This window comes from Artemia sp. Qi Xiang Cuo, chromosome 20 (assembly GCF_049724085.1).
Source record: "Artemia sp. Qi Xiang Cuo chromosome 20, ASM4972408v1, whole genome shotgun sequence".
Taxonomy (NCBI): Eukaryota; Metazoa; Arthropoda; class Branchiopoda; order Anostraca; family Artemiidae; genus Artemia; species Artemia sp. Qi Xiang Cuo.
The window spans coordinates 1,689,995-1,711,177 of NC_142813.1; the positions used below are offsets into that span (position 1 = coordinate 1,689,995).

General features: G+C 34.8%; 1 protein-coding gene across 10 annotated transcripts in view; it reads right to left on the reverse strand.

The window, feature by feature from the left end:
* Nucleotides 1-1,866: 1,866 nt before the first annotated feature.
* Eaat1 (Excitatory amino acid transporter 1) overlaps nt 1,867-21,183 on the reverse strand; it is a 225,597-nt gene continuing 206,280 nt past the window's right edge. For all 10 annotated transcript variants that reach the window (XM_089106433.1, XM_089106435.1, XM_089106434.1 and 7 more), the window contains 3 exons: nt 13,312-13,545; nt 5,540-5,734; nt 1,867-2,005 (listed from right to left, as the gene is read on the reverse strand). In XM_089106433.1, coding sequence (XP_088962559.1) covers nt 1,867-2,005; nt 5,540-5,734; nt 13,312-13,545 — 568 coding nt within the window. The remainder of the gene's footprint in view (nt 2,006-5,539; nt 5,735-13,311; nt 13,546-21,183) is intronic.

The window sequence follows — 21,183 nt, forward strand, 5'->3', positions numbered from 1 at the left end:
ATTTGACTTTTTTTTTTTTAAAGGATGAAAAAATAACTTGTGAGAAAGCATGAAAAAATCGGCCAAATATGACCCCTCCCCTCGAATGTTTGGCCGACTCGTAAAAATGTAACAAAAATGAATATAAAAAATTTATACGAATTAAAAGTTTTTGTTTTACCCCCCCCCCCCCAAGAAAAATATCAGTTGTAAATCTTCCCCCTGAAAAAAATTCTGGATACGGCCCTACCTAGCACTATCTTCAGACAATTCCAGGGGAAAACATTTAAGAGATATTCCCATATGTCTATATTTAAGAAACATATCTAACTTCTTTTATTGCCATGGCTTCCAATATTCCATTCTTGGTTCACAGATTATCTCCTATTCTTTACTACATGGATACTTCTTATCAGTAGTTCTGACGATGTAGTTCTGATCAGTAGTTGTGATGAGAGAAGAACGTGGTAGAAAGCGTGGAAAAAAACTTATGGAACAAAGCAGCTTAAGAAGTATGACTTTACTAGGAACGTTTAGCTGTCCCTGAGCCTCATTAGAGTGATAATGTTTGTAGGGACAAAAAGAGCTGTCAAATCTTGCAAACTAGTTTTGTTTATTTATGTTCAAATGAAAATGTGGTGCTGGCGCAAAAACTTCATAACTTCAAGGGACATAAAACCATCAAAAAGAAGCTTCATAAAGCTGTTAGATAAAAGGCTTTCAATCTTAAAATACAGCCAGTCTCAGATCCTGTTTAATTTAAGATCGCTTTCCAAAAACTTCATAGTTTAAAAAATTAAAAAGCAAAAATCTTGGAACATCATGTTTTTCAGGTATGACTGGGACTTGGGGATAAGCCCCGAGATGGGTCTAGGGGTTACTATCTTTTATTTTTACTTTCTTAGTACTTTGAACAATGTTTTAATATTCCATAAATTTTGAAGCAAATAGTTGTCCACTGCTGTTCAAGACTTTTTGCTATTTTACCTTATGGTTGCTTTTTTGTCAAATATTCAAAACGAACTTGACCAACATATGCTTGGCATGTATATTATTTGAGTTTAACGATACAAAAATGATTGACTTGTTGAAAATAACACCTCTGTTCAGTATTTTTTTGAATGATAATCCAGTCTACATAATTCTCTTATACAATATTTATATTAAATATGCAGAAAGAAACTTCCTATTATCTGTATCTGGATATAACTTTTCAAAACAACAGTCTCTAAACAATAAACTGACAGTTTCAGTTTGTTTTTAATTTTCTTAAAATTCACATTTATGTCTGGAAAATCATTTCCTTGTCTTAACAGGTCTTAGTACTTTATATTCGAATAAGATTGGTTTTAAGGACACTCCCCTCCCCCAACAACTTTTTTTACAAGGTTGTTTTAAACTGCATTGAAAGCTGGATTATGCAGATATAAAACACGTTTCTAGTCATCAAACCTTTCCCCCGCACAAAATACCCCCACGAAAAAATCCCGCGTAAAATACCCCGTGAAAAATTGACACAACCCTCTGGACTCCAATGACGTCATACGGCTTACCCCATTTCAAACAGACAGGTCTAATATGCTTGACCCTATTTTCGGTAGCCATGCATCAGGAACCCATGGGGGAATCCCCGCTTGTAAAACACGTTTCTAATCATCAAACCTTTCCCCCGTGCAAAAATACTTATGTCATAAGTACCCATGGACAAAGGGGGTGAATTTGAAATTTGACCTCTCTTCCTTCCCCTCCCCCCTTAACATATTTACAATCTCCTTACCTCTGCATCTGAACAATGTCTGCGGAATCATAATTATTCAGGTTGCACGACCCATTAAATTGGAGAAGTGTTTTTTTTTTAATTAATTTGCCTCTTAAACTAGGTCATACTTACAAGAACCAATCAACGGCAAGAATTAGAGTAACATCTTCTGCTGGTAGGCCAACGGTATCCAGCACCATCACCATGGTGACTAATCCGGCTTGGGGGATACCGGCTGCACCAATACTTGCTGCTGTTGACGTTATGCTAAAAACAGAAAATTATAAAAGTCAATTTTTTATATTCGAATTTCTGGGTCCTTTTCCTGTTTGATTATTCTTCTTTCTGTTTCTCTTTTTTCCGCTTTTACTGTTATCATATTTCTTGTCTAATACTAAAATAAATATCAATCATATACCACTGAATAAATCAAATGTGCCTTAATAAAATCTTCTCAAAATACTGACATTAAATATATTTAAATACAATCGAGAATCACATCTGGGATATGTTATTTTTATGAGATTATAGGAGAAAAACTTTGGAGGTTTTTCTGATATGTTCTATCTTCTTATAGTAAAATGGTTGCCTCCGTAGAAGAACTGGTTTGACCTTCCCATTTTGAGTGGAAACTATGTCAAGAGCTTCTTTGGAGCTGCTATAGGCTCTTTAAAGTGCTAGAGGGGAAAGGGGCATCATTGTCAATTAATTATAAGAATAACTGGATTTCTTTTTTAACAGAAGAACTTGAACCGAATACTTGGTGCAATTTCCATGCAGAGGCTCGTTCACGAATGTCAACAACGTTGACTCAGGCACCTGACAAGAGAAATTCAGGAGGTGCTGAATACATTTATGAGAAAAATGTTTCATTCAATTTACCAGAATAAGTGCATTAAAAAATCACGTAGATTATTTGTATTTTTGATCTGAAAAATATGTTTCAACGTCTAAAGATCTGAAATTGATGGTCGACATACAGTGTCAAGTACCATTTGATTTAAAAACTTTTACCCTGTTTAGTGGTTTAATATTCTCATAAGAAAGTGAATTTGCAACTTAGCATCAGCTAATCTTTTTTTCTCTCCCATAAAAAGAAACAATGTGATTGGCTTGCGAAAATACGTCACCGACGTAAACCAATAAAAATAAAGCACGCTTTTGACATGGAGCTATAAGAATGTAGTCCCTTTTTTTTGCCTTTGGTTATATCAATCAACTTAACGTCTAAAGTTTCAATAAAGTATAGAAAGTGTGCTGCGTCTCTAAGAAACTTTGGAATCAAGAGCCGCTTTCTACATGTATTTTTTTTTTTATAAATCTTTGAAAATACAAGACATAGGCTCCCAAAATGGGGATAAAATTACTTCGGGGATAATTGTAACGTTAATGGGGGAAACGATGATTTTTAATAAGCATTGATGTAAGTAAGTAAGTAAGTATGACGGCACTAGACCCTTAACGTCCAAACCGGGGGTGCTGATCTCAGCCAGGAAGTGCAATGGGGGCTGGGGGTCAGCCATCCTGTGCAAGGACCTATTAAGCGGTTTTTGCACATATTAGGTCCATTGATGGACCTAATAAGAACATAAAGCCGTATTTATTTGTTTTTCTGACTATCACGATAGTAACAAGCAGCATCAAAAGTTACTATCTCCTCTATAGACAACTTTTGACAAAGTCAGGTTTACCCCTCCAGTTATGCTGATAGTTAATTGGGTAGAACGTGATAAATGGTAATTAAAGAACTTTTTTTATATGAAGCAATATCCGCAGGTGGAGCAGACAATTATTGAGTCTGTTTTAAATCAGATCCAAACTACTGGGATAATGCTAACTATGCGGCAGTTTCAGGACCAGCTCTTGCTTCTGTGCTTGCTGCGCTGACTTAACTTCAGTTAATGAGGGGGTGGTATGCCCACTCAAATTGGCAAGTTTCTTTTCTCAAAATTGGCGACTGTATAGAATAAAGTGGTGGCTATAATAAAATTGAAATGTGTTGGGAAGGTTATTTGATTTTATTAAATAACCAATTAAATTCAATTAAATAATTTTTAATTGATTTTTTTTTAAATTTTATTTTATTAAACACTGGGTAGCGAGTTTAATCATCACTCTTGCTTGTCTTAATTATTCAATTATATCGTATTCTTTAAAATTTATTTAGCATACTTCATAGGTAACTATAGATCGAGCAATCTTTCAAATTTATTGCCATGTTAGCCAACGGATTTTTATGCTTCATTTTTCAAAAAACAATTTCCATCTCCCCCATCCATGGCCCTTACAACCTCTTGAAATCACGTCTGTTATGTTTACTATGGTACATTGTGCATTTAAATAGTTTGCCAATTTTGCAAAATAAATCACTTTTCCCAATTAATTTAACTAACGTCTCTTATACAATCTGGAAGGCCACTATCTAAATATCTGCAAGTACTATGCGGCATTGAGGAGGGAAAAAAACTTTCTCGTGAAATGACTCGTGAGTGCTACAGAAACTGTGAACCGGGGGGTCACCGTCACAGTGCGACCCATGCAACTATGTTTCACGGCAAAAACACGGTGAATGTGTTTTTTTGCAGGTTTACTGTTCATTGTGGAATTTAACATCACTGTTTTCATTACTAAATAACAACATTAGAAAATTTTCTGTGCGTATGGACTGTCCGTAAATTGTTAGTTTGTCCGTAGTCCGTAAAATTGTCCGTAAAATTGAAGACATGCCTTCACCAATAAATAAAAGTAGTCTTCAATATTAAAATGGCACTTGCTCCTTGCAGCAAAAGCTCTGACAAACTATTGGACTCGAACCCCTTTGAGCCACGACGTTTAAAACCTAGCTGCTTATCACTACTAAGTTTAATTGACACTCCTATAGTTCCTTCCGATGGAAGTCGATGAGAAGAATATAGCCCTTTTCTAAAATAGGTGTATTGAACTCCAAAACCATAAATTTAGCCCTTTCTAGGTCTGACTAGATGAAATTACCCAATTTGTCACGTTGCCAATGTTGTCCTGATAAATAGAAGATTCAGAAGTCTTTGGCCCCAGCCTCTGGGGGGGGGGGGTCTAGATCAGATGCAGACTAAAAGGCAAAACTATAAGCCAATGGTCCCCTTTTAATAGATGCACTCAAGGCAGGAGCTTAAGGACTAAGGACGCATCCCACAAGTGTTCGATTGGATACGGACTCCTTGAAAGTATACTAAGCCAATTAGTTTTACTTAGCACTGAATTTAGGTGACATCAGAAATTTTCTTGTAGATTCTACCCTGACCCGAACCCCCTCAGTGTATCCCTCTCAGTGACCAAAAGGAGGAAGGATCCACAAAAGGAAAAATTGAACACTAGCTTGGTCGAGTTCGGCTAAGATACAATACTTTCTTGTGTGACCCCCACTACCCCCGGGAGAGGTAAGAAAAGGACGGGGCACAAGAGGTTCAACCAAGACGCTTCCTCTTACTTCCCACGGACCTCCTTAAATGGAGGTCCAATAACCGTTTTTTCCAGAGGTCCTGATGGCTTGAATTTAGGGATTCCATTTTCCTTTCCTCTCTCAATAAATCTAGGCAGAGTATCCATCACCAGAACACATAACTAGGACCATATCTCTAAACTCCCTCCGAATTTGGTCTATATATAAATTTCTGTCAAGGCATATTAAGGAAGTACGATTGTATTGTTTTTAAACAATAATAAAAAAAACATAAAAATTTGTTCTCCTAAACAATACTTAGGGATGACAATGATTTAAGATTACACTGTTTTGAAGAATAAAAATGTCAAGTTTATATTCACCTGATAGCAATAATATTTCCAAGAGTTAGGCTAACACCTCTAACTTGCGCAATGAAAAGAGCAGCAACAGCTTCGTATAAGGCAGTGCCGTCCATGTTAATAGTAGCGCCAATGGGCATAACAAATCTGGTGACTCGAGGGTCGATTCCGTTTTTATCCTCCAAGCAAGCTAAAGCGACAGGAACAGTTGCTGTACTAAAAACAAAGAAAATTTATCACATCGAAAGCATAGAACATCACACTCGAAGTGTAAAAACATTGGGGGTAATAAATATATATATATATATATATATATATATATATATATATATATATATATATATATATATATATATATATATATATATATATATATATATATATATATATATATATATATATATATATATATATATATATATATGTGTATATATATCTGTATGCTTGGACTCAATTACCTTGCTTAGACTCAATTACCTTTGCGAATCAGATCACAAATATTAGAGTATTAAGTATCATGATTTATATATATATTTTTTTTTTTAGTTCAACTTCCCCCTCAACATGTCCAAAAAGGTTTAAACTTCAAAGCCTTTGCCGTTCCTGAGATAGTGCAGATGCGCCTTTTGTCAACTTTCTTACGCACAGTTTGCTTTACACATTTCCATGCACACATTTTGAACAGAGTGGTTTAACTTTTCTAAACATCGACCAAAAGAAAAAATAAATCCCTATTATATTCAAGATGAATGGAAAAACATTATAAAAATAACTTGAATGTAATAATTATTCTTACATTCATAAAATAATTATTAACGTAAAATAATGTAATAATTATTTAATAATACAGTAATCGTTCAGAAACTGAACAAAATTGTTGGCTGAAACGGTTTGTAAAAGTGGGAGGTAGCACCTTGGAACCCATGAAAAATGCTCATTTTTTGTTTCTAGCGGAATGCAGTAACACAGTTCAAGGGAATGAAAACCTGGCAGAACAACCTCATATACGTCTTCGTGATAAAAAATCATAAAGCCCCAAGACAATAAACAGAAATCAAGCCAATATAGTTAGTGTTCTATTATATTTTTAATCACAGTTTTCATGGCGTCAAGTGGTTAAAAAACTTGAGACTTGAGGTGGCACAACTCAATTATTCACTTAAAATTTCTACCTAGAATTGTGTCTATTGAACTTCCTTTCTGGATTTCAGGGAAAGCCTACCTCGGGAGACTATGTGATTACGGTGAACTTACGACCAGTAAAGTTGCCTTTAAAGTTGGATTAAATCAAGTACAGTACTAAACTGAAAAGATTTTTTCTACCGGATTTCAATTGAAAATTCAAGGTGGGAAGAATTATTTCAGTTTAAGAAATTTTAAAGAAGTGGACTTAAAGAAATCTTGTTACATTTTTCAATATTGCAAATAATTCACCTGTTTTATTATGTTTTTTTTTTCAGTTTGCACCTTCACTAAAATGAATTCTGGCGTAGATACACAAATGATATTTTCCAAAAAAATGGAGCCCTAGTAATTATAATAACAAAACAACGTTTATGGGATATTTGAAGCCCTACTTACTGGTAACTTATACAGAGGGGAGTCATCTTAAACAAAAGAAGCACAAATAATCGAAGAAAACAATTTCATCGTTTTCTTGATGATAATTTCTGACAAAATACCCGACAATTTTTATCAGAAAACTGTCTATGACTAAGCTCTGACAAAAAAAAAAAAAAAAAAAAAAAAAAAAAAAAAAAAAAAAAAACGCTTTTCCTGCCTGTTTGCCGTATTGCCTTGGTAAACAGCAGAATAAGTAGAGACTCGTTGCATGGGAGAAGGGGTTGAATACTTGTTGAAAAATTAATTTTACTGTAGAAACAGCAAATTTTAATCACAGAAAATACAATGACACTCTAGGCTCAAAAGAGTTTAAGGGAGCGATAGTCCCACAATTGTTTGTATTAACTTTTATTCGTCTTAAGTTTGACTCGATTATTCACCCACTCCTCTATTCATTTTAGGTTTCATTTATTCATTTATAGTACTCTGTTCGTTTTAAGTTTGATTTATTATAAAACTTTATTTCTGCTCGTTTCACGCTTCAATATAGCACTTTACTTTGCTTTTGCAATATAGCACTTTACTTTGCACTTTACTTTACTACGCTTCAAAAATCTTTGGAAACACTTTTTATAATTAGTTGTATAAAAAAGAGTCTAAAATTTTTAGAAGACAATATAAGGTCGTAAAAAGGAAACATTCTTTTTTATTTTCGATTTGACTGTTAAATTACGCTATTTAGGGTATTATCATGGCCTTAATGGTCTGAATTACATTAAGAAAATGTGCATCTTCATTTTCTTCCTTAGGGGGCCCTGGTCTCATCTGAATCCCAGGTGAGCGGAATAAAAAGAGATTCCTCGTAACTCAAGAGCCTCGTAAAGTATGCATTTGGGAAAATGGAAGACACAATTAACTTGGCCGCATTTTATGAGTAGCTTGTAACTATCAGACTAAGTGTTTTTGGATATCAATTCTCAGACAAATATAGGAGGCTGTTTCGAAGACAAATCTATTAAGTCGGTGAATTAAATATCAGAGGAAACTCGAAAAGAGTATCGCCGACATTCCTGGCTTTGGATTTAACTTAGCAGCAACCCAGTATAAACAATTGCTCTGTTGTTTTTTTTTATTTTAGCGTGGAAAATGTGTTTCAACAAATTTTGATTATCTAAAAGGGGGAGAGGGGTTATTATTTCACATTCGGTTGCCTCAGGAAATTTGGATTATTTCAGTAGATTTTGACTGTGCAACGGCGACGGTTTTGGGGGATAGGAGGAAAGGGCAGTGGGGGACATTTGTCCCACTATATTTTAAAAATACCTTTTCAGGGGGGGGTTTATTTTCATTAAATATCCCTGTTTCAAATTTTTATTTTTTGTAAATGACAAATTTGCCTCCTCCTCCCTCTAGGTTTTGAAAAACAAATTTTACTCTCTTCCCTGAATTTTTTTGAATCGACGTCACTGTAAAAATAATAGAAATAAGAATTTTGTACAAGGTAAAAAAAAGGAAAAAACTATATATTTTGGCATAGACCACCGCTATACATATTTGATGCATAAAGAATGTTTAAAAGTGCCAAAAAATTGCACTTTCTGGTTTCAAGATTCTTCGTTTTCTGCATATTTTTTTTATTTATTTCATTCAGGTTGGTTTCATTTTATGCTTTCTTTTTTCTACATATTTCCCATCGCCCTCCCTCATTTTCCCAGTACAAAATCAAAAGCGAATTGTGTAGGCTGTTCACTATGTTAGTTAGATGCACTAAAAATTCTTATCAGTACATCTCTGGGTGCGGCATGTGGACTCCCTAAATCTGTTTTTTTTTTTTAATATTAATGTCTTTTAAAAAACGATCAATTATGATACATTACACATTATTATTTTCTATAAAACCTAGTTGTTTCCATTAGAAATTACTAAATCTTTGTCTTTCATTTTTTTCCCTTGTTTTTCACGAGTTTATGCAATATGATTTTTTTTTCATTTTTACAATATCTTTAAACCTTCTTCTTCCACTGAAGACGAAGCAGGGGTATTTATGGAAATACATGTGCTATTATTATTTAGTTAACTGGTTAAAAAAAATTCCTTGTTCTTTGTTTGTTTGATTCACTGTCAAAACATTTTCAAATCACCTAAAAACATTTAGCATTAAGTAGCTAAAAAATTTGGAAATTTGTTGTACAATTCCCAGTTTTGGGGGAATTTTCTTATGAGTCTACAGAACTAATACCAGGGTCAGGTTACAGCCATAACATTCCAGGATCCTGAATCCTCTTAGATTCCGGAAGTCCCCAAAGAAATCATGGAGCCCATTGTGTGAAAGTTTACAGGCTTACTTTTTGCTTTAATAGAATCCTTATAAAATGCAGGGTTAAGATTAAGGACGAAATATGATCTTAAAGGGCTCCAGGTTTGAATTCTGAAGCCCCAGAGGTTCTGAACACCCATGAAAAAATTCTGGAACTCCTTAGATTATATAGATTTCATCGAAAAATAAGAATGGATTCATAAGGAGTCCCAAACTGAAGCCTCTTATGCTAAATGAAGGACTTGAGAATGAGGTACCCAATAATAATTATCTAGAAAGGAACTAGAATACAAACTACTTTTTGTGGGGTTAATCATGTTCCTATAAATCCGCAGTATTTTACCCCCTTTCCAAAAATTTGTATAGTATTTCAAGACTAAGATTTGCCCACTTAGGCCTGAGGATACCCTAAGTTGCAGCCTATATGAGCCTACAAAGTAATACATCCTTGCTCTGAGAATTTGCTTAGGCCTAAGAATTCCCTAAGTTGCAGCTTTTATGAGCCTTCTAGGTAATACGGCCTTGGTCTGAGGATTCACTTAGGCCTGAAGATTCCCTAAGATGCAGCCTATATGAGCCTGCTAGGTAATAGCGTACGTCGTTGCTCTGAGAATTCGCTTAGGCCTAAGGATTCCCCAAGTTGCCGCCTTTATGAACCTACTAGGTAATACGGCCTTGGTCTGAGGATTCACTTAGGCCTGAGGATTCCCTAAGTTACAGCCCTTATGAGCCTACTAGGTAATAAGACCTTAGTTAAGAACCAGTCGAGCAACACTAGATTCTCGAAAAAAACGAAAAGTACACTTGATCCAACCGGAGCCTTGATATATCCAACACTTTTCCAATCTCATATCCAATATGTTTTTCAAAAGTGGCATAAATAGAAAAATAAAAAAAATCACTTTGGCAAAACCTGTTTCGTGTAACTACAATATTTTTACGATGACATTAATTATCTAATTTTATAGCAAAGAGACTTACTTTTTAAAAAAAAGTTGGGACTCAAAAACATTTTGTTCTGTTTTACAGTCTTAAAATTTCATACAAAAGAGCCAATAAGCACTCAGCATTGTTCGCACGGTATTAAAAAGGCGGTGCTATTTTTATTTCCAGAAATAAGGAATATTATGATTGGCTTGCAAAAATACGTCATAAAAATAAACCAATAAAGACCACTTCTTAGCATGTAAATATGGGATAGCCCTCCTTCTTTCTTTATTTATTATAGCTCTGCCTAAAATAAATAGGTTATGATTAGGTACTAAATAGACATATCTCAAAATTTATTAAAACTTGTATTCGAAAGCATCAAATGCAAAGATTAAAAAAGGATGTAAATATTTAAAAAAAAGAACAACACTTGAAAAAAATTATAAAGCGACATACCTAAAACTATAACAACCAAGAGATAAAAAAAAAGATTCACAGACTTATTCCTGTGTCCTCTAGCATTAATAATTCCAATTCTGTTGTATTTGCATTTTTTTTTTTTTTTTTTTTTTGCCATTTGGAAGACTTGTGCAATAGAATGAGATATGACACTTAAATATACTTCTTTTTAAAAGTTTGGAGGGATCCAGATGGGGCATAATCAAAATGATTATATTTTATTGAGGTGATCTGGAAGTGCAGTTTTCATTATAATTTGATTAAATAGTGAAAAGTTCAAAATTATCAAATCTGTTTCGAAAAAAGAGATAACAAAAGAATACAAGGTCTAAAGAAAAAGAAGATGAAATCATCTCTATAGCTATCTTCCCAGCACAAATACAAAGCTTTTTTGGACTATATACTGAAATTTAAAATCGGAAGTTTAAGCTTGAACTCCAATAAGAAAACGAATTGAATCAAATCCGAATTAAGTTTGTTTTATTCTATTTAAACTCCCAATTGACAGTGGTTTTCTCGAAGAGTTACCGTATTTATGATCCTGCTTATGCGTTGACTGCCGTTACAGAGGCGGCTTTAGGGGCGGGGACAGATGGGGCACTTGTCCGGAACGCAAAATTTCAAATAAATAATCTAACGGTTATAATTATTTTTTAATTGATGATATTTTTTTTAAATAAAGTAGAGGGCAGACATAATTAATAGATTATTAATTAATAAATTAAATTAATTAAAAAATTGAATAACAATAATTAGGCAATAACAATTCAAATGATTAAATTAAGATAATTAATACAAATTAAATAATTTAAATAATACATTGGAAAAGAATCAAAAAATAAATTAATTAATGAATTGAAACTAATTTTGTTAATAAATGGCAGTTTTGTAGGAGACAGAGGGGTAGAGGGCTAATCAATACTTTACCTGGGGTGCAAGAGATACTAGAACCGCCACAGAGGCATTGAGGCTGATTACAACACTATTGACGTGGGTGACAAATTCCAGTAACTTACTCCAGAAAGGCGTCTTTTTCGAGGAAGATAGAGTTAGATAGAGGAGGACCAAATTATGGCCTGAGAAATATTTTTTTTAATGAGGGCAAGGCCATACCCATAGGAGGGGGGCTAGAAGGCTTTGAACCCCCCTCCCCGAATTGTTTGTCTGACTCGTAAAAACGTAACAAAAATAAACATATAAAAATTTTGCATGTTTTTTTTAGTTTTTTTTGTAAAAAATCCCCCCCCCAAAAAAAAACAATTTTTTTTTTAGTAAAACCCCCTTTGAAAAAAAATCCCGGTTACGGCCTTGAATGAGGGATATTCTTTTTACCTGTATTTTACGACCGTATCTAATCGAAAGCAATCACTAAAAGTCTGAAAGAAAGAAAGTATTGTAAAAATAATTTCAGAAACCAACTTGACCAAGTCTGATACATACAATTTTTTTTTTTTTTTTGCTTTGTAATGAAAAACCTCAATTGTCCAAAAGAATTTTTGTTTGAAGTGGGATGGGAGTTTTTTCAAAGAAATTCTGTCGGGGTTGGGGACTAAAGAGTTATTTAACCTGTACTTTTAAGACAAATTTATGAATTATAGATTTTTTTTTGGGGGGGGGGGTAGAAGAAATATTCTTTTTACCAGTTTTTTACGACCACTTTATACGACATTTTATCAAAAGAAGTCACTGTTTGAAAGAACCAATTCTCGCAAAAAGGATTTCAGAAGACAACTCGACCAAGCCATTTTAAGCTAACTGATTGAATGCCTAATTTATTACATTGGTGTGCAATCATCTCTCTCTCCCCTCCCCCTCTCTCTCTCTCCCAACTCTCTATCTCTATTATCTCTCACTCTTCTCTCCTTCCGTTCTCCCTCTCTCTTTCTCTTTCCTCTCTCTTTCTCTCTCTTTTTCTCTCGGTGTTGAGTCAAGTTTTATTTTTACCTTGTTTTTTTACCACTTTTCTGCTTTCACTTATTTTTTTCTCATTGTTTTCAATAAAAAAACGATCAGTCGGATAAATCATGATTCATTTTTCCCCTTTAAAGGTATAAAGACAAAATTTGGAATTCTCTCTCTACCCCTCCCCCCCCCCAGTTTTTATGCACTTTAAAGTTTAAACCATATCGGCCTGCCATAATATAGAGAAAGAAAACGATCAAAAATGGGTTTTAAGAACAAACGGAAATACTGAAAAAAAAAAATCAAAGCGAATATTATCTTTTAACTTTTGGTTTTTTCATTCTTTTTTTGCTTTTTTCACATTGACTTTCTGCGTTTGTTTGTTTTTTTTCTTCGGCATTTTCCTTGTATATATTATTTTGTTCGGGCTGAAGAAGAGAGGTGGTTGTCCTCTCGAAATATACGCTTGTGTGTTTTTTAGTTTTCTCGTTGGGCCTTAAAAACCCCATTTTTGATCGTTTTATTTCTTTATATTAAATTTTACACAAGAAAACTGGGGGAAAATTGAAAAAAAAAACCTATTACTTTCTATACAAGGGCTTGAATATTAAAATTCAGTAACCTGGAAGATGTGGCAAAAGCAGTTGCCAAGGCTTCTGCCATATTTCCAATAAATTGGAAAGGCATCCTCTTTGTGATCAGGAAGTACATCGAAGTCAACACAATAAATCCATGGGTAAAAAGACCAAGCATGACTGTGAGGAAGTACATCCCAAGCTGACCAACAATTATTTCGAAACTTTCCATTTCTAGCATCTGGGCTGTAACAAGGAAGAGGACACCAATTGGAGACAAGCTAGAAATATAAATAATTAATTCAGTGACCATTGAATAATAAATATTTTTTTTCTAAAAAAATTTCTAAAAGTAAAAGAGTGTATGCCATGCTTTTTACTTTATTAAACTTGTCGTGCAAACGAAGCAGTTCGGAAACGAAGAAGCGAAACAAAACGTGCAAACAAAATGCAACGTGCAGATGAAAAGCAGTTATGGTTTGTAGAAATATGCCACTTGAGTACCATCTAAAATGTAAGTAGCTAAGTCAACACCTTTAATCAGTATGTTCGAACATGAATTGGTAGGTTAGAAAGGATTTAAGGGAAACTGGAACGTGGGATGGTGTAAAGAAGGGTGCTTTTAATAGATTGGCATGGAGGAGTGTGCGTAGCTGTGTTGGCTTCAGGTGGCTTGGTGCTCTGGTGAGTTGTTAGTAGTAGTAGCATTAACATGCAAAGAGGCTAAGACATATGGCAAACAAGTAAAAAGAGGGTTCAGGCCCAGCCCTCCTCCCTATGGAATTGGAAAGCTTCCTCCATTTCTTTTATGTCTTATATGATTCGCACACCTTTCCTGTTTTCTTTTGAATCCGTTTTTATGTCCTAGAACTGGATTTCAAGTATTTAGATTTAACCATTATAATTTTCCGTATTATAAAAACTCTTGCCTTTTTAAAACAAGATTGTTTTATGTTTATGTATATGGTTTTGGATACGTTCCTGTGTTTGTGTTTCTACATCGTGTTCCTATTTTTATTATAGAAATTCAGTACGGTCTTAGAAACAACTAATATAAATAATGAGAGCATTTCAACAAGTACACAATCCCTCATAATACTTGAATTCCACTAGCAATGCCAAGGACCAGTGGTAAACAATACATGAACCACTTAAGAGTTCTTAAATCCCAAAAGGAACAGCAAACAGCAGCATTTTTATTTCCCAATAATCTAGGTTAGAAGGCGAGAAATCTTTAGAGTCTTTCTGGAAACAAATGGTGGTTATTTTTAACATTTAATAATTCCTTGCGAGTGGGGCGAGTACAGGGTTAAGGTCCTAACACCCTGATGGGGACAATCCCAGAATTTCTTAAGAAAAGCAGTGCCTTACAAGTAGCGTGTTTTGAAAAAATATTGTTAATTTTCATCATTATGATGCTGTTTCTAAGAAAATAAGAAGGGGAAGGGGGAATATTTAGGGCTGGTTAACATGTCTAAATACGTTAAAATACACTATTATTAAAGCTAATGGCTTTTGAAGGTTATTGTTCATGCTAGTTTGACGTTTGTAATCATGCCCGAATCACTTACTTTTTCAAAAAAAATGTCATTTGAAAGATTTATTTACACTTACCTTTTTTTGAAATTATTGTTTTCACACCCTTAGGGGTGCACGAAAGGAAGTTTGGAAGTAAGTTTGGATACAATCGAATACTATTTTCAAATATTATATCCACGTGACATTACTATTTCAGCAAAATTCTTGTACCCTAATCTAGAGGTTGTTTGAGATTGTATCAAAACTGAAAGAGGTGCAGGCCATGCAACATCTTTTGAGTTCCTACTTGGGTAAATTTTTCCACAAGACAATGTCTTTTTCTACCTGTTTTTCCCTAAAATAAGACAAGGAAATCTTACAGGCATATTTGCAGAATTGTATCTCTCAGGGCGGAAAAATCCGTAAAAATACAAAAAAAAGAATCAATTGGGAAATTCAAGAAATTATATTGAGAGATTCAAGTAGAGGGAGGTGGGTAATCAGCTTGTACCTGTGGCGTTTAAACATCAAGAATACCCGAAACCTGAGATTATTGAGAAAACTAATTCACCATTCTTTATTTTATCTTATTAATCTTTTCCAGTCAACTTTTTTTTTAACTTGCAAAAGCGCCTGAATGATGGAACCCATCCTTATTTGTTTCAAGTTTAGAGATGTTGGTGCCCTCTAGAGGAGGCGAGATTCAAAGACCCAAGGTGTTGATAGTGCTGTAAATGAGTTTCTTAAATATGGTGGCTCTGAGATTATAAATAAGTTACTGAAGATAATGAATATGATTTTTGAAAAAGGGGAAGTACCTAGCGGTTTTAGGAAAACCCTAATTAAATCACTGTATAGAAAGCTGATAAGAGTGAGTGTGGCAATTATCGAGGCATTAGTCTGGTGTGAGTGTGGTAATTATCGAGGCATTAGTCTGGTCTCTATAGGTAGCAAATTACTAAGTGACATGATACTTTTCAGACTGAGAGATGCTGTAGACGATGTTTTAAAAAATGAACATTGCGGTTTCAGGAAGGGTAGAGGATGTGTCGACCACATTTTCACTCTTAGGTTAAAATAAATAAAAAAAAACAAGTTTTTTTTAACTGAAAGTAAGGAGCGACATTAAAAGTTAAACGAACAGAAATTATTCCGTATATGAAAGGGGATGTCCCCTCCTTAATGCCTCGCTCTTTACGCTAAAGTTTTCTATTGTTTAAAGAAATAAAGGTGTGAGACAGTCAAACTTTAGCGTAAAGACCGAGGCATTGAGCAGAGAAGATACCCTTTCATATACGGAATAATTTCTGTTCGTTTTAAGTTTTAACGTCGCTCCTTACTTTCAGTTAAAAAAAACTTGTTTTTTGTATTTAATTTTTTGAACGTTTTTGAATAAATGCAAGTTTTGATCTTGGCTCACAGTACATGAATAATTGAAACAAAATTTTCATATTAATTTACTTTTATTTGGTTAAATGGCTTTCTCGAAACTTGTTTATTAGTAATAAATATACGTAACTTACGAATTAACTTACGTAACGAACTTCTATATTTATATATTTTTAATACGTATATTAGGGGGTTCGCCCCCTAGTCAATACCTTGCTCTTTAAGCGAAAGTTCGAATTTTGTTCCAATTCTTTAAAAATGACCGCTTAATGACAAAGGCCGTTAATTAGAATAAATAGCTCTTATGAAAGTACTAAAAAACCTCTGGCTTAAAGAGTGAGGTATTGACTAGGGGGTGAACGCAATCATATATGTACTATTTTCTGTTCGTTTAAAGTTTTAATGTTGCTGCTGTTGCAGCTGAAAAACTTGCTTTTTTTTATTTAATTTCTGATCTTTTTTAAAATAATGCTGGGAAGTACGGTATCCCCTTCATAGCAATGTCCCTTCCCCCATGAAAACTTCCTTCATGGAAAGATCCTTCTACATAACCCCCGACCCCAGGCAAATGCGCGGGAATTTGTTTAGGGGGGGCCCAATTTTTTTCGGGCGGGGGGGGCAAATCCTTCAAACCCATTATTCTGTGAGAAAAATCAGAAAATTATGGGAAAATGAAAAAAATCGTGAGATTTCGGAGGACCCGGGCCAGGAGGTCCCCCCACTGCGTACGTTCCTGCCCGACCCCCCCCCCCCCCCCCACTACCAGGATAAATCTCCCCTGAAAACGTATGTACTGTATACTTCCCAATAACCAATACTATATGTAAACATTGGATGAAGTTCATAAATTTTAGCCCTCCCCCCGGGAACCTCGTGGGATTAAGTCATCCTAAAAGACATACTTATAATATTTTCGAACATGCTGAACAAAATGGCTATCTCAAAATTTTGATCAGGTGACTTTGGGAAAACAATGAGCGTGGGAGGGAACCTAGTTGCCCTCCATTTTTTTTGGTCTCTTAAAAAGAGCACTAGAACTTTTAATTTCCATTCCAATGAGCCCTCCCACTATATTCTAGGACCACTGGGTCGGTACGATCACCCCTGGGGAAAAAAAATAAACAAACACGCACCCGTGATCTTTCTTCTTGCAAAAAATGCAAAATTCCACATTTTTGTAGATAGGAGCTTGAAACCTCTATAGTAGGGTTCTCTGATACGCGGAATATGATGGTGTGATTTTCATTAAGGTTCTATATATTTTAGGGGGTCTTTCCCCCTTTTTTCGAAAATCAGCCAAATTTTCTCAGGCGCTTAACTTTTGATGGGTAGGATTAAACTTGATGAAACTAATATTTTTGAAATCAGCATTAAGATCCAATTCTTTTGATGTATCTATTTGTATCAAAATACCGTTTTCCAGAGTTTCGGTTACCACTGAGCCAGGTTCCTAAAATAAGACAAGGAAATCTTACAGGCATATTTGCAGAATTGTATCTCTCAGGGCGGAAAAATCCGTAAAAATACAAAAAAAAGAATCAATTGGGAAATTCAAGAAATTATATTGAGAGATTCAAGTAGAGGGAGGTGGGTAATCAGCTTGTACCTGTGGCGTTTAAACATCAAGAATACCCGAAACCTGAGATTATTGAGAAAACTAATTCACCATTCTTTATTTTATCTTATTAATCTTTTCCAGTCAACTTTTTTTTTTAACTTGCAAAAGCGCCTGAATGATGGAACTCATCCTTATTTGTTTCAAGTTTAGAGATGTTGGTGCCCTCTAGAGGAGGCGAGATTCAAAGACCCAAGGTGTTGATAGTGCTGTAAATGGGTTTCTTAAATATGGTGGCTCTGAGATTATAAATAAGTTACTGAAGATAACGAATATGATTTTTGAAAAAGGGGAAGTACCTAGCGGTTTTAGGAAAACCCTAATTAAATCACTGTATAAAAAGCTGATAAGAGTGAGTGTGGCAATTATCGAGGCATTAGTCTGGTGTGAGTGTGGTAATTATCGAGGCATTAGTCTGGTCTCTATAGGTAGCAAATTACTAAGTGACATGATACTTTTCAGACTGAGAGATGCTGTAGACGATGTTTTAAAAAATGAACATTGCGGTTTCAGGAAGGGTAGAGGATGTGTCGACCACATTTTCACTCTTAGGTTAAAATAAATAAAAAAAACAAGTTTTTTTTAACTGAAAGTAAGGAGCGACATTAAAACTTAAACGAACAGAAATTATTCCGTATATGAAAGGGGCTGTCCCCTCCTCAACGCCTTGCTCTTTACGCTAAAGTTTTTTATTGTTTAAAAAAAAATAGAGTTGTGAGAAAGTCAAACTTTAGCGTAAAGCGCGAGGTATTGTGGAGGAGACGGCCCCTTTTATATACGGAATAATATCTGTTCGCTTTAAATTTTAATGTCGCTCATTACTTTTAGTTAAAAAAAACTTGTTTTTTTTTATTTAATTTTTTGAACGTTTTTGAATAAATGCAGGTTTTTATCTTGGCTCACAGTACATGAATAATTAAAACAAAATTTTCATATTAATTTACTTTTATTTGGTTAAATGGCTTTCTCGAAACTTGTTTATTAGTAATAAATATACGTAACTTACGAATTAACTTACGTAACGAACTTCTATATTTATATATTTTTAATACGAATATTAGGGGGTTCGCCCCCTAGTCAATACCTTGCTCTTTAAGCAAAAGTTTTAATTTTGTTCCAATTCTTTAAAACTTACCGCTTAATCACAAAGGCCGTTAATTAGAATAAATAACTCTTATGAAAGTACTAAAAAACCTCTGGCTTAAAGAGTGAGGCATTGACTAGGGGGTGAACCCAATCATATATGTAATATTTTCTGTTCGTTTAAAGTTTTGATGTTGCTGCTGTTGCAGCTGAAAAACTTGTTTTTTTATATTTAATTTCTGATCTTTTTTTAAATAATGCTGGGAAGTCCGGCGTCCCCTTCATAGCAATGTCCCTTCCCCCACGAAAACTTCCTTCATGGAAAGATTCTTCTACATAACCCCCGACCCCAGGCAAATGCGCGGGAATTTGTTTAGGGGGGGGCCCAATTTTTTTCGGGCGGGGGGGGGGCAAATCCTTCAAACCCATTATTCTGTGAGAAAAATCAGAAAATTATGGGAAAATGAAAAAAATCGTGAGATTTCGGAGGACCCGGGCCAGGAGGTCCCCCCACTGCGTACGTTCCTGCCCGACCCCCCCCCCCCCCCCACTACCAGGATAAATCTCCCCTGAAAACGTATGTACTGTATACTTCCCAATAACCAATACTATATGTTAACATTGGGTAAAGTTCATAACTTTCAGCCCTCCTCCCGGGAACCTCGGGGGATTAAGTCATCCTAAAAGACATACTTATAAAATTTTCGAACATGCTGAACAAAATGGCTATCTCAAAATTTTGATCAGGTGACTTTGCGAAAACAATGAGCGTGGGAGGGAACCTAGTTGCCCTCCATTTTTTTTGGTCTCTTAAAAAGAGCACTAGAACTTTTAATTTCCATTCCAATGAGCCCTCCCACTATATTCTAGGACCACTGGGTCGGTACGATCACCCCTGGGGAAAAAAATAAACAAACACGCACCCGTGATCTTTCTTCTTGCAAAAAATGCAAAATTCCACATTTTTGTAGATAGGAGCTTGAAACCTCTAGAGTAGGGTTCTCTGATACGCGAAATATGATGGTGTGATTTTCATTAAGGTTCTATAATTTTTAGGAGGTCTTTTCTCCTTTCTTCGAAAATCAGCAAAATTTTTTCTGGCACTTATCTTTTGATGGGAAGAATTAAAATTGATAAAATTTATATTTTTGAAATCATCATTTAGATTCGATTCTTTTGATGCATCTATTTGTATCAACATCCCGTTTTTTGGAGTTTCGGTTACCATTGAGCCGGGTCCCAATAACCAATATTATATGTTAACGTTGGATAAAGTTCGTAACTTTCAGCCCTCCTCCTGGGGGCTTTGAGGGATTAAGTCATTCTAAAAGACACAGTTATAATATTTTCGACCATGCTGAACAAAACGGCAATCTCAAAATTATGATTGGATGACTTTGGGAAAAAAATTAGCGTGGGAAGGGGCCTAGTTGTTCTCCATTTTTTTTTGTCACTTAAAAAGGTCACTAGAACTTTTAATTTTCGTTCCATTGAGCCCTCCCACAATATTCTACGGCCCCTGGGACAAAACGCTTCACCCTGGGGAAAAAAAAATAAAAAAAAATAAACACGCACCCGGGATCTATCTTCTGAGAAAATATACAAAATTCAACTTCTTCTCAAATAGTTGATAAATACCTATAAATTCCGATTTTATGGTGCACGGAAGATTAGGGCATAATAGATATCAACATTATCTGACCCTTAGAAGATCTTTCTCCCGTTTTTTGAAAATCAGCCAAATTTTCTCAGGCGCGTAACTTTTGATAGGTAAAATTAAACTTGATGAAATTTATATATTTGAAATCAGAATTAAAATTTGATTCTTTTGCTGTATCTATTGGTATCAAAGTTCCGTATTTTAGAGCGTCGGTTACGATTGAGCCAGGTCACTCCTTACTTACAGTTCGTTACCACAAACTGTTTGATAATAAAGATGTGCCTGAGTTGTCAAACACCTTTGGTCCTCAGTTTTATAGATTATGAGCAAGCGTTCGATTCTGTTGAAAGAAGAGCTTTAGCGAAGGTCTTATCCTTGTACGGTAAACCAGACAAATACATTAAAGTGATTAGTGCTATGTATAAGAATAACACTGCAGCGGTTAATGTTAGCGGTTAAGGTAATGAGGTTAGCAGTTGGATTCGTATTAAATTTTTAGTTCAGCAGGCACGTGTTCTGTCCCCCTCTATATGGATCATTTTGATGGATTTTGTATTAAGGAGCACAGGAAGGGCAATGGGAGAACACAGAATCAAATGGGGAGGGAAAAATCTCCTGGACTTAGATTATGCTGATGATTTAAGCGTCCTAGAT